Here is a 13,783-nt window from a genome sequence, read left to right on the forward strand (position 1 = left end):
GCCAAGAAAGAGGGCAAACAGAATTCTGCAATGGTGCATAAAATGCACTCTTTTTTTGCAATTTCAGTGTTGGTGCATTTGACTGAGTGAACATTCTGATAAACTCATGTGAAATTGTGAACAGGTCAATCTGTGAACAGGTCAATACTGTATAAGTTAAAGGCTTTATCCAAACATTTAGAGGGAGGAAAAAAATTAAATTTAACTGGCAGTGGTTCTAGATACGTTCCCCTTCAGGAGCTCTACTGCCCCCTCCCTGCATTGAACTATTTGTTGGACATTCAAATAGGAACTTCCCCCAGCCTCACCATCTAGTGTCCTCCATGCACTAGCTATACCACCCTCCCTGCATCCCCAGCCCCCTCCTCCTAACTCAGTGCAGCCTGCCCTGCCCCTAGTCTTAGAGCCTGCTCCAGCCAGAGTCATTAGACCTGCTTGGGGGGCGCGTGCACGTGTGGGCACAGCACTAAGCACCCTGGCCTCCTGCCAATGTTTCTAGGCCTGATTCTGAACCACTCCATTTTTGCACCCTCCTGCTGACTACCTAGGGCAGGTGCCCCTCCCTAGTTATGACCCTGAGAATATCACAGGGGCCATAGCTGTGCTCTGACTGGGCAGTAAGTGGCCCACAGGTTGAGAACCACTCCTCTACTGCCTATGTTAAACAGGTCAAACCATCTGGCCTAAATCTGTCCTTTGAGAAGATGCTTGTGTGCATGTTTATTTTGCCTTTTTGCTAAGTAGGAGAAGAGACCATGGATAGAGAAAAATAAGGTTGTAATGCAAGTTGTAATGCAAGCTTCTACATCAAAGATTTTGGGAAAAATTATGTAAAAACCCATTTGAGGTAAAAAGGAAACAATGCTAGCAGTATTGACTAGAAAGTGAGTTTATTCAATCTAATACTTATGAAGATTGGTATTACTAATTTAACTACCCTCGATGTGACTGCATGAAGAACCTTCTCTGAAAGAATTACCTTTTTGATGGGAGTTACATTACTTTCCCTATTTAACAGTGGCAAAATAGAGTATAAGTCTAAGAGCAGAGCATCACAAGCATATTTTTACTAAACACACTGAAAAATTCAATTTCACCATAAAAGATTTATTTTCTTAATCATTTACATCTTTTACTTTTGGCTTGACTCAGATTTAGATGTAGAGGCCCTCAATGAAGACAGTCGTCTTCTCTTGGCTATCTGCTCCTGGCGTTTTTCCTTGGCCTCCTTTAAAAAGAAAAGCAGCACCCAGTGAGTAATGCACAATACTGTTATAATTGAATAAGATATATTTCTGTAAAGATGAAGGAACACTCTTGCTTTTGACATCTAAAGCACAATCTGATGTGTCCAACCGGAAAGCAAGAACCCCTTTTAAACATTCGAACTCTTGTTCCCAGTATTTTCCCCTTCCACATCTGAATTCTAGATGCCCCTTTCTTGGCTGCTATATGGAAACAGCTCCATTATTTCTACTATTCAGCACAGCGATTTACACCACACTACCATGGTGATTTACTTGAACGATATTTTTTCTAAGATCTGTATTTTCAATGTATATTATCCCAGTTAGTCAACTTTGGAGCTAAGGAATTCAATCAATAATCCTTACCCTTCACAGGTGGGTACTTGATTTCAACTCTCCAACCCTACCTGCACTGGGCCTTAAGAGTTCGGGAAGTGAGTTTAAAAGACTGTTCCAGTTAAGTCAGTTTAACATTGCTAGTTAAGACAAAATTATGTTCAAGGGCCAGTATTTTACATGGGGTCCCCAGCCTACAATGTGATTGCTAAAAAACTGTTGTACCAGAATGTGCAATCCAAACTGTCGAACTACGTTAGAAAATGGTTTAACTGGAACAGCATTTACACGCAGCTTATGCATGTAATGTGGACAAGAGGTCTCATTACTCCTAAAATGGTTAAAGAAAGCTTGAGCAATGTAACAAGTTGCGCTGAATAGCCAGTCTATCATTAGAGCTAGCCAGGCTGCTATCTGCTTGCGAACTCCTGAAAGGCGCAGCACAGAAGTCTTTACTAGTCAGTGTAGGAGTCAGATTTTGTCCTGTAATAGACTGACTGCTGTGGTGCTAGAGAGCTACCTCCATAGCTGTCTTCAAAAGGAGTAGACATACCTTCATTCTCTTGGCCAAAAGCTTAGCATATTCTGCTGCTTCCTCCTTGTTCTTCTGAGTTCGTTGCTTCTTTAGAGCAATACGTCTGCGCTTATGTTGCAGAACTCGGGGAGTCACCAATCGTTGGATCTTAGGAGCCTTGGTCCTGGGTTTCTTGCCTAGGAAGGAAATGAATTTACTAGTAGAAAAGCTTATATTTAGTGTTTATGGAAATCAAACAGAAGTGTTCAATAGTACAAACAAAGAACCAAGTTCCTCTGCAATGTGTTTTCCTGTCTTATTTTGCAAACTCAGGTCTTTGATTCGTTTTAATATGTCAATAGTAGTTTTGATGCTTTCAATAGTTGTTGCATTTGTTTGCAGCAAATTTTTCAGAACACAAAGCATCTGAACAGTACAGCTATTCTTCCCTCCCATTTAACTAGAGGGGAAGTCTCAAACATTTAAATGATTGAGCACAAGTCACCCAAGTCAGTTAGGATTATGTTCAAAATCCCTTGTTGCTTTTGAAAGCCCTCCCCTAACTAGTGTACATCTTAATCAAGCTACTCTTTTAGCATTAGTCTGATCTGTTGTACATGCATCTAGAGAGGCCTAAAGTTTAGTCAACTTAAAAGAAATCAAGCTGTTGTAAGTATATCAAACTCAAGACCTGCCAATTTGCGTGAATAGCCACATCTTCCATTTAAAAAGTCCTGTGTGCGACTGAAATAGATTAAACTGCTGTAAAATACAAAGTAAACCAACAATTCTGGTTATTGTAACTGCAGGTGTTGTGTGAATAGCTAATTTCAGATAAGTGATCTTTAGGTTGACTGTCTTTGACTTGTTCAATGAAACATTGAACTATTTTCTCAGGTCACCTTCAATATGGTGCAGAAGTAGCAGGATGCAAAAGGCAAAAGCTGTGGGGAGAAGTATTCAAGGTGACAAATACATTCTCATTACAAAGAGCACATCCCTTAAGTAGCACTGCTTCCAAGCAAAGCTAGTCTTGTGGCCCAAGATGCTACTGAAGCAATTGGAAAATCTAAATTTGAGGGGGGTCTGACTCTGTAGCACTTAAATTGCCAAAGAAGATATTTGGGTTTAAAAAATGTTCTGTGGGAGGACTTCCAACCACAGTAAGATTAAAATGTCAGATTCAGCCTCATTCATTGATTGAAAATTACATTGTGAACCAGTGGTACCAACAGATGCATCTAGAGAGTCCACCAGGTCTTTAACAGTGACCTCCCCAGTGACTTTTTAGGGACTAAGAAAGGGTGCTCTAGCTAAAATTTATCAATACTAATTACTGATACTTGTCAGTGCTTTTATGGACAGTGAGCTCAAGATCTAGCTGGTAGAATGTTTTCAGATAGTGTGATTTTTAAAGTAGGGTTTCTAATCACTGCAGAAGTGTGGCTGCCTGTTGCAAGTAACAAACCCACAAAGTTCAGAATCTGTCTCACCTTCCTTGTTCAGGGGTTTCCTCACCACATACTGACGCACATCATCTTCTTTGGAGAGGTTGAACAGCTTGCGGATTCTGCTAGCCCTCTTGGGACCAAGTCGACGAGGCACAGTGGTATCTGTCAGTCCAGGAATATCCTTTTCACCTTTGGGAAAGTTGTCAGATTAGTTATCCTTCTAGATTTTAATGCTGGGGCTGCTTGCAACTAAGGTTATGTCTATACTGTGCATCTTACAATGGTGTAGCTGTGCTACTGCACCTACACTGTTGTAAGGTGAGCTGTGTAGCCATTCTTTCTTGCCAGGAGAGAGCTCTTCCAGCACCAAAATAAAACCACCTCCAGCAAGGGGTGGTAGCTTGTCCCTGGGGAGCATGGCTCCTGCTGACAAAGCACTGTCCACACCAATGCTTTTCTCATCATTAAAACTTGTCATTCAGGGGTGTTTTTTCACACCCCTGAGCAACAAAAGTTAAATGTGCCAGTGTAGACAAAGCCTAAGACTGTGTGTACTTGCCAAAATTCCAACACACATTTGTTTGAGCCTGACAGTTACATATTTAAAAAAGTTCACATTGATATTAAAGATAGGGCAACATTTGAGCCTACTAGCCTTTATTGTCTCAAGTCGACCCCCAAGCTTTGCTATCAATTATTGTGATAAAGTTTCACAAGATTACTTCATCCTATCATCCTTGGTAGCAATAAAAACGTTTCCGTTTAGAAATGGACCGTCTGTTAATCACCAAAAGCATACTGAACTACTGTGTTGGTTAAATGGACCCCCCTCCCACATGTATATTAAGCCATGTACAGTACAGCTTACTTTTTCACATCAAATACAAAATGACGAGAGTCTAATTTGCTGTGTGATCTTAGGTATAAAAATAATTATTTCAGATCTGACAAGTAGAATTCTTAGGAGTCCACCAGCGTTTCAAGCTCTTTCAAGATAGATTCTCACCTTTCTTTACGATGACCAAATTCAGGACGCTTAAGTTGGCATCAACAATGCAACCCCGGACAGACTTGCGTTTTCTTTCTCCAGTTCTTCTGGGGCGATAGCAGGAGTGGCCCTTACTGAGCAGCAGGCGGACACGTCCATGGGTCAGAACACCTTGTTTCATGGGGAAGCCTTGTTTATCATTGCCACCACTGATGCGGACAACATATCCCTGTTAAGATGACGACATCTCAGCACGTCATATTCCTTTAATTGTCCTTAAAAGGATTTGTTTCCATCAAACAAGAAAGTCAGCACACCCGTCTTTTATAAATTCCATAGTTGTGTTCTTTATACCAATGCCTCCTTGTAAAACAGCCTCCATCCACAAGTGTTCCAGACAATTTACATGCAGTATGCCGAATAGACTTGCTTTCAACAAATCTAATTCAAAGTACTGTACAGTTTCAGTGCCAGTGCTGGACACAAACATGACAGGAGAAACTATTCAAAGAGTCTTGCTGGTCTCTCACATTGAATTAGTGGCCTTTCAAAGTCTCTTCTAGTGCATCGCCTTTAGGAGCTATGGAATAGGTATTCTGAGTACACTGCAACTAAGACTGTTGAATGACAGTAACACTAACCATAAGCAAAACCATGGGTCCCATCAATTTAGTAGGATTTGTAGAACAAATTTGTGTGTGTGGGGGGAAGCTTTAAAAATACCCTAGCATCATTTTAGCCCCATATCAATGGAGAGCACAAGTCTAGTTTACATGCAAATTTTAGCCAAAGTCATACTAAGTTGAATTTTGTTTAGTGCAACTTGAAAGTATGTTTAGTTTGACACTTGTTAATCAGAGATCTAAACAATATGGTCTGAAATCCCAAAAACTTTTGTTCAATCTTCATGGTACAGTTTAATTTAACACAATGCTCAGTTTACAGAATGACACTTTAGTATGTCTATGCCAGGAAAATATATATTTGACACAGCTGGCTCAAGCAATTAAGTCAGTAGTCTGAAACTTTATACCACTGAAGACTGCTATAACTTAAAGCAGTGGTTTTCAACTTTTCAGTTGCAGACCCTTAAATTCCAAATGAAGGGGTAGACACCCCTCTGGAAATTTCAGTCTTCAGACTCCCCAGGGTCCAGGGACTGACCACACATTGAAAACCACTGTTCTATGGTAATGATACCCTTTCATGGACCACTTAGACAGTCATCAGACCCCAGGTTGATTACCATTACTTAAAGCAATTACAGAAAACATGGTTCATTTTTCTAGTTACTTTGTGGGCTTGACATTTACTTTCTCCATAATCTTTTCCCTGTTAGCCATTTGTGTTACAGCAGCATCTTGGAGGGCAAGGGTGATGAGTACCTCATTGTGCTAGGCTTCATATACATAGTGGGAGACCCTCAGTCCTAGAGAGCTTACACTCTAATGGGACAAGATAAGCCAAAGGCAGAAAAGTTATCAGTTTTACAGATGGGGAACTGAGGTAGAGATGAAATGACTAGCCCAAGGTTGGTCAGCCTGTGGCAGAGCTAGGCACAGAGCCCTGATGTTTCACATGTCTCTCTTTAAACCAGGAAAAACTGTTCTAAAAACACCCTCTTTAGCAAGCAGATGAAAGCTTTGATATTAAACCTAAAACCTTAGTTTTAGAAATGTGTGTCCTTTAAGTTGTGTAGACAGTGTTAACAGTGAATTGCTGCCCACACTTTTTTTTTGGGGGGGGGGGGGGGGGGGAGACACGGACTGAGTATGTGCAATCAACCTTAATGATACCATTCTTAAATTAGAAGAGTGCCCTTTCCTACAGCTCAATTTATGGTATAAATTCTATCCTCCAAATACAGATTTAGTGGTTTACTTTTAATGGAAAGCATTTTTCTTAATGTTTTACTGTTTCATTGCACAGCAAGACACTTCAGGTCTGCAAAGAGCATTAATTATGTTCCTTAGCAATGCCTGTTTTCCTCATTCCTCCATTCTAACAGCCAAGCTATAGGAGAGCAAGACCAAGAACAGCAAATAGGCAGCTGAAGAGAGCAGTGAAACAGATACTCTAAACACAACTTAACAAAAAACAAAAATTGTCACTCAAACTAAATATAACTTTGAGACACTTGTTTTCAAGGCATCATTACACCAGGTTCTACCTACCCCATGCTCTCTATGCAAGTAGTGTGAGACACTGAATATTTACTCAGTTTTATTTCTTATGCCTCACTTTGCCTCTAATATGCCAAAAATAAGTTTTCAGTAGATTAGCCTAATTCTTACCTTCCATTCTTCACCAAGAGAATCAGCAGCAACTTCCGTGGCCATCCGCTTCTCATAGAAGGTACGCAATTTGCGCTCATCATCCACCTCAATGAGCTTCTGGCAGCCAGTGGCTGGGAAAGAGATGTTGAGCTAGGAACAACAACAAAATAAACCCACGTATTTTCTAGAGCTAAACTCTCATCCCATGAAGCTCATATTACCTCCCGCCCCCCGAAAACCAACTTACTATTTCAATTGATACTGCAACATTCCTTGTGACTTGTTTCAATATTCTTACTTTAAAACATAGTTAAAATCACACCCACTCCTCAATCTTCAGAGACTTACTAACTTCTGTTCCTCAGTCAGTCCACTCCTTTAACTGGTTAGCAAACTGCTTCAGAGTTAAACCTTAATGTCCTGAAAGCTACGTGCTCAGATGCTGCAAGCTCCTCGGGGCAGAACCAAGGCAGCAGGCTCTGGGGTCAGGGATAGCTCAGTGGTTTGAGCATTGGCCTGCTAAACCCACAGTTGTGAGTTCAATCCTTGAGGGGGCCATTTAGGGATCTGGGGCAAAAATTGGGGATTGGCCCTGCTTTGAGCAGGGGGTTGGACTCGATGACCTCCTGAGGTCCCTTCCAACCCTGATAGTCTATGATTCTATGACACCCCCCCGCCCCGGCGCTCAAGGCACGCTCGACAAGGCCTCGTGCACTGCCAAACGCCCGAAGCGACCCCGAGCTGAGGCTACAGAGGCCCCGCAGAGCGACCCCCCGGTCACCTCGCCCTTGTGGGGGAGGCCGCTGAGGCGCAGTAAGGACGGGGCCAGCCCGACAACCCGCACCGGGGGGCTGCCCCAGGGAGCGCCCTTCAAACGGCCCCAGGGGATGTGCTTCGCCCCGCCGGGACGGGGGGAGCTCGGCGCGCATAGGGATAGTGGCGGGGGGGGGAAGCGCCGCCATGTTCCCTGCCCGCCCCCACGCTGCGGACAATCCGTCCCCATCCGCCCCGCGGCCGCACTCCCCAGCCCAGCCCCGGGGGCAGCGCCTCCCGCAGGCAGTCCCGCCCCGAGCGCCGGGGCCATCGCCGGCCGAGGCGGAGGCGCCTGCCCGGCCGCTCGCCTCACCTTCATCCTCGCCGAGCCGCTCCCCTCGGCTCCGCCACGGCAAAAGAGGCCCTACTTCCGCTCACCCCGACACACATAGGCGCGCAGGGATCTCGCGAGAGAGCCGAGCGACACACGGCGGAGTCTCGCGAGACAGGGAGCGCGGTCCTGGGCAGCTGCCTGACACAAGTGCCACGTGACCGAGATTAGCCAATGGCAAAAGTGATTTCCGCGGCTGGTGTGTTTCTCGCACCGGAAGGGAAGGGGAGGGATGCTCGTGGCCGCTCTGTCCCCCGTGGTGGTGTATGCCGCGTGCTCTATGGTTAGCAGGTACCTTCATTGCCCCCGGAGGGAGCTGGTTGTTGCCATGGCAACAGATAAATGGCGTCACCCCCTCCCAAGGCAGAGTTAACTCGGAGCCGGTGCAGGGGGTGCTTCGGTTACGGTGAGAGGCTACAGACCCCTCGCCAGCTCCCCACGGCAGGCCTGGTTCCCGCCAGGCGGCCCCACAGGTGCCTCGGTGAGTGGTAACGCCAGCCCAGGTGTGTGTCTCACCGGTGCCAAACGCTTCAACAATGGGTCGTGCTTGCCTCTCGGCCAGGGTCAGGAAACTCCGTGAGATGCGGTTTGTGGAATTTCCCGCTTCTTTGTTCCACTGGGACATGTCCTGCTCCTTGCCCCTCCCTCTGCCCGGGTCGCCCCGTTATCCAGTGTCTCTCCCAAGATCCACAGAGCCTCTGTGTGTAATAAACGTTGGGCCCGAGACGGGTCCTTATTTCAGAGCCCCAGTCACCAAACGTAGGTCGGAATTCAAAAGTCACAGCAAAGGGCCCGGGCTCTCCCCCTGGCCGCCGGTGACCAGTGCCCCTGGGAGTCCACGCGTGTTCATGCTCAACTATCCACTGGGTCTGAAGGGGATGTGTTGTAGAGAACAGATTATTTCTGACACCACCTTCTTCTGATTTGCTCTCAATAACCTGCAGGCAGCGGAAGAGTTTCCTCAGTGTGCCAGGGAAACGTGCTGGGGACCCCCTGTTCCCCAACTGTACAACACAGGCTGGTTTCCAACAGTTTGGATATCTTCCTTTTGTGGAGGCACAGGGGAGAGTATTGCCCATTATTAGGAATAAATGAAAACATGGAAGGGAAAAAAATGTTCACCTAACTTCAAACTGAATGGTTATCATACTGTTGGCTTGAACTAGTGGCTGTCCCTGTTCAATTTTCTGTCTGTTAACTTTATGAACCGTCACATCTGGATGCTAGGGCATGTGGTTCTGTTGGGGTCTGAGAGACTAGATGTAGGAGTCCAAGAGATCAGCCATAACGGGGCTAGGAAATGCAGTCTGTTGCAGCTGCCAAAAAACAGCTTGTGGATCCAGAAATAGTAGAGCAGCAGCCTGTGAGCCTGGAATGGGTGGAGAGGATGCCTGACAGCTGGGACTGGAGAGATTGAGAGCTGTGTGGTGCAGTCTGATGAGTGAGAGTTTCAGAAAGATTTAAGAAAGACAGGCTGTGGCTAAGTGTTGGTGTCAGCAGGGAAACAGATACAAAATGAAGGTAAAAACAGGATTATGTTGATTTAAGACCAGTGTATGTGTTCCCTCTAATTTTTTACATCCATGTGCGGAATGAATTTTATGTGCACCAATGTGGAGGTGATGTGTGGCAGGGGTGGGGCTGAGGGGTTTGGTGTGTAGGAGGGGGCTCAGTGCTGGGGCAGAGGGTTGGGATGCAGGGGGGTGAGGGCTCTGGCTGGGAATGTGGGCTCTGGAGTGAGGCTGGGGATGAGGGGTTTCGTGTGCGGGAGGGGGTTCAGGGCTGGGGCAGAGGGTTGGGGTGTGGGGGTTGAGTGCTCCAGCTGGGGGTGAGGGGTTGAGGGTGCAGGAGGGGGCTAAGGGCTGGAGCAGAAGGTTGGAGTGCGGGGGGGAGGGGGAGGGCTCTGGGGTGAGGCTGGGGAGGAGGGGTTTGAGGTGCAGGCTGTCCTGGGGCTGCGGCAGGGAGCGAGGACTCCCTCCAGCCCTCTCTCTCCATAGAAGCCAGGGGAGAGGCTTCTCTCTCCCGGCTGCGGCAGCTCCGAGGCTGGGGCCGGGGGAGAGGCGCCTCTCCCTGCCTGGGCAGCCCTTGATAGCCTGCTGCGCAGCTTAAAGAGAACTTAGCATATGATGTACTTACAGTGGGCTCTTCGCTTATGGTACACTACTTGTAACAATATTTACTGTTAACATTTTCATTGCTCATTTGTTTGTTTACACATTGATTTTTCCTGTGTCCTGAAAGGTTCCTCCTAAGGATACTTCATATGAGTTAGTTTCCGTGCTAATGGAACAATAGGAATACAGCAGTTCAATCTGTAAGTGAAATGTCCTAGTGCTAGATATCCAACAATCACAGTGACCTAAAAGCACACAGCTACTCCTGTTCTGGAGGGACAGTTCCAGTTATTTAGTAATATTTGTTTCGTTCTCTACCTTCAAATATCTGAGTGTTTGATATTTCAATACAGGTGTGCCCCAATTGATTTTCCCTCCAGTATTCATATTTATAGCTTTCACATGTTAGCAGATATGCAAAAGATAGGCTTTCTTCTCTGAGATCACCCAACATATTGGAAAAGGGCAGAAGTAATGATCCGGTTATTTTCTTTCCAAGTATTTTGTGAACAAATATTTTGAATACAAAATAGTGGCATGAGCCAAATAAAGGTAGGAAGGAAGGAAGATGTAAATTGTCTCCTTTTCTGGAATCAGCTATGGAAACAGAAAAAGAAATGCTTAAAGTTTCCATTGCCCTCTTTGGTTCCTCGTCCTCCAGTCTTGCAATAAGCATGGTTCACCCAGAGCAAAGAATCTGGCCCCTAGTGTAGAACATTGCTAATTCACACTAATGATGGAGACACCTATGATAAACTCATAAATTTTGCAAAATATCCAGTAAATACAGTAAAAAAAGGCATCCAAGGTGCCTCATGACAATGTGTTCTGTTCATTTATTTTGACAAGTGTTCTAATTTATATTATTTCTTAACGTGCTAGCAAATATATTGTAGAATATTTCATAAAAATAATGGGACATGGAATCTTTCACTCTAGAGCATTGGTTCAATCTAGCCCAGGACACTAGTAACCAAAACTTATAAGCATCTGATGAATGTTCAATGGTCCATGGGGAAAGATTTTTATGGGTTCTGTTCAGCTCCTAGCGTACAAGTGTACACATCACAAAACCACTACCATAATCAGCACTAATTGCTTGCACGTTCAACAGAGACACCAAAGACTGAATGAGCCATGGAGCATGGACTGCCCTCTGGCCCTTTGGGTATGTCTACACTGCAATGTAAGCCCAGGGGTCTGTGGGACTTGAGCCCTCAGGCTCAGTGTTTGTAAACTCAGGCTTGAGCGTCCACACTGAATATTAACCCTGGATTTAGAATTTCTGGACTTAAGTTTTACACCCACACTTATGCGTCAGCACGACACTATGCAGACCCAAGTCAAACAAGCCTATCCCATGCTTCCTAGCACTCTCCCCACCTGTAGCTGCCCTAGCCCTTTGTTTGTGGTACACTTTAGTAAAGTTGACTGTCCATCCCCTGGCTCTTTACAAGATGTCATTGCAGCCTACCAACACATCCTGCTGAGCCATCTTTTGAGTCTGCACACTCCTGGTAACTGGAGCCAGCAACATGAAGGAGTCACTATTTGAAGACCTTGTCTTGCTTGGGCTTACACTCCTGTTTCAGGAAACTGGCAGAGTATCCATGAGATGCTGGTGGACATTTTGGTGGTATTTTCTGACCTACCTCAAGCACCTGTCGGAGGAGGAGGAGGACGATACAGATATAGAAGACTTGAACTGGCTGATGCTGTTCACAACTCTCAGTATAACCGCTGATGCCCCTTCCATAGACCAGCACTTCTGGAACAGGACCACAAGCACAGACTGGTGGATCACTTCATCACTCTGGGATGACCAGCAGTGGCTCCAGAATTTTCACATGAAGAAAGCTACATTTGTGGAGTTTTGTGAGCAGCTTGCCCCAACCCTCCAGCATCACGACACAGACGGGGGGCAGCCATGTCAGTCTAGAAGTGGGTTGCTATAACCATCTGGAAGCTGGCTACCCGAGACTGCTACATGTCTGTTGCTAACTAGTTTGGTGTTGAAAAGTCAACCATGGGTAAAGTGGTGGTGGAAGTTTCTGAGGCAGTCAGGCGTGTGACTTACCCCAAGTTGGTGGATATAAACAATATCGCTGAAGTAAATGCTGCTTTTGAGAGAATGGGGTATCCAGATTGTGCCGGGGCCATGAATGGGACTCGTGCCCATAGTTTGCCTTCCTCAAGGAGCACATAAACCACAGAGGGTACTACATCGTAATGCAGGCCCTTGTGAACTACAGAGTCTGATATATGGATGCCAACATGGCCTGCACTGAAAAAGTTCACGATGCCAGGGTTTTCCACTGATTGGGAGTCTAACTTCATGGACACTGTTCTGACCACATGATATTGTCAAACGGAGTAACTGTCCCCACTGTTATTCTAGAGGAAACCACCTTGCTTAGGCTTATGAAACTGCATCCTCCTCACAGAGACCCTGTAAAAGAAGGTTTAATTACACCCTTAGTAGGTATAGAATGAGTGAGCATTTGGTGGATTGAAATCCCACTGGCCCTGTTTACAGAACTGTTTGTACACCACTGTAATCAGTGCAGTCTGCATTATTGTGGCTTGCTGTGTGCTTCACAATCTTTGTGAATCCAAAGGATGAGCCATTTGGCACTGAATGGATGTATGACAGTAATGGATTGCTGAACCGGTACACTCAGCCAGAAGGTACACTTATCATAGCTGGAGCAGGATACACATGGGCAACAGAAATCATGGATACTTTGAGCACTTGTGTTATGGACTTGCCTGGACCAGCAGAGGAGGGAGAATGGTACATTTTATGGGTGTATTTGTACAGTAATTTTTATAATAAATGAAGTACTTTTGCTGTAATGCTACAAATGGAGTGTGTGTGATTGTCACGAATGGTTAATTGTGGATGCGATAACTGCTTATCCAGTGGGGTGGAGACAGTGGTTTGTGTGACTTGAAATGTGGATTTTCATTATGGACTGATCTGAATCGATGTATGAAGAACTTGTATTTGGATAAAACTTCCTAGTTGTGCCTTATCATGTCTTCATTCTTTGAAATACACATTATATGATGTGATGGAATGATGGCAATAAACTTTTATAATAAAATAAAAGCCTTTATTTGTGAACATGTCTATTACAAAAAAAACCCAACCAAACAATATTAAAGCATTGTCAGCCAGGCCAGCTGCCATTAGAACACCAAAACACCAGTAATAAACCAACACCAAAATCCATAATAAAATAAAGTGCATAACCCAAACATTCAACAGTGAAGCCAGTGCAAACAAATAAATTCCCTACTTTTGCATGTCCCTGGGCCTCCCTTTCTAGCACATTTAGTGTAAACTTGGTGACGATGCCTGGGGGTGGAGGACTGCTGGGGGTGTATTTGACCTGTCCAGCTACTAGCGTTCAGTCTTGGTTGCATGGGCCACCCAACTTTTGTATTGTCCAATGTGTTCCTAGTCTGCATGACATGGTACCATGGAGAGGGCTCAGGATGTGGTACAGGTGGAGCAGAAGCCTGAACTCTTGTGGCCATTAGCCCTTACAGCCTCTCAAACAGGTCTTTCCGCCATGCTCTGTCTTCCTCCCTCAAGCAATGTTCCTGCTCCCGAAACTGTGCTGCAACTCTCAACTGACCTACTTCCATTCTCTCCTTGCACTCAGTAGCCTGTCTGTGCCTTTCCACTTGCCATGAATTCTTTTCCC

The 13,783-nt window shown here is 45.2% G+C and overlaps 1 protein-coding gene across 1 annotated transcript; it reads right to left on the reverse strand.

The window, feature by feature from the left end:
- Positions 1 to 1,073: 1,073 nt before the first annotated feature.
- On the reverse strand, positions 1,074 to 8,084 carry RPS6 (ribosomal protein S6). Its single transcript, XM_074953453.1, has 6 exons — positions 7,939 to 8,084; positions 6,831 to 6,962; positions 4,555 to 4,765; positions 3,591 to 3,737; positions 2,137 to 2,294; positions 1,074 to 1,228 (listed from the first exon to the last, which is right to left on the reverse strand). Exons 1-6 carry the CDS (start codon positions 7,942 to 7,944, stop codon positions 1,133 to 1,135), a joined length of 750 nt encoding a protein of 249 aa, XP_074809554.1. The 5' UTR covers positions 7,945 to 8,084; the 3' UTR covers positions 1,074 to 1,132.
- Positions 8,085 to 13,783: the final 5,699 nt, after the last annotated feature.

This window comes from Natator depressus, chromosome 5 (assembly GCF_965152275.1).
Source record: "Natator depressus isolate rNatDep1 chromosome 5, rNatDep2.hap1, whole genome shotgun sequence".
NCBI classification, from domain to species: domain Eukaryota; kingdom Metazoa; phylum Chordata; order Testudines; family Cheloniidae; genus Natator; species Natator depressus.

Coding starts and splice junctions, on each gene's coding strand:
- RPS6 (XM_074953453.1), bottom strand. Junction 4,766..6,830: donor CTCTTGGTGAAGAATGGAAG/GTAAGAATTAGG, acceptor TCATCTTAACAG/GGATATGTTGTCCGCATCAG. Junction 3,738..4,554: donor TTTGGTCATCGTAAAGAAAG/GTGAGAATCTAT, acceptor ACTTTCCCAAAG/GTGAAAAGGATATTCCTGGA.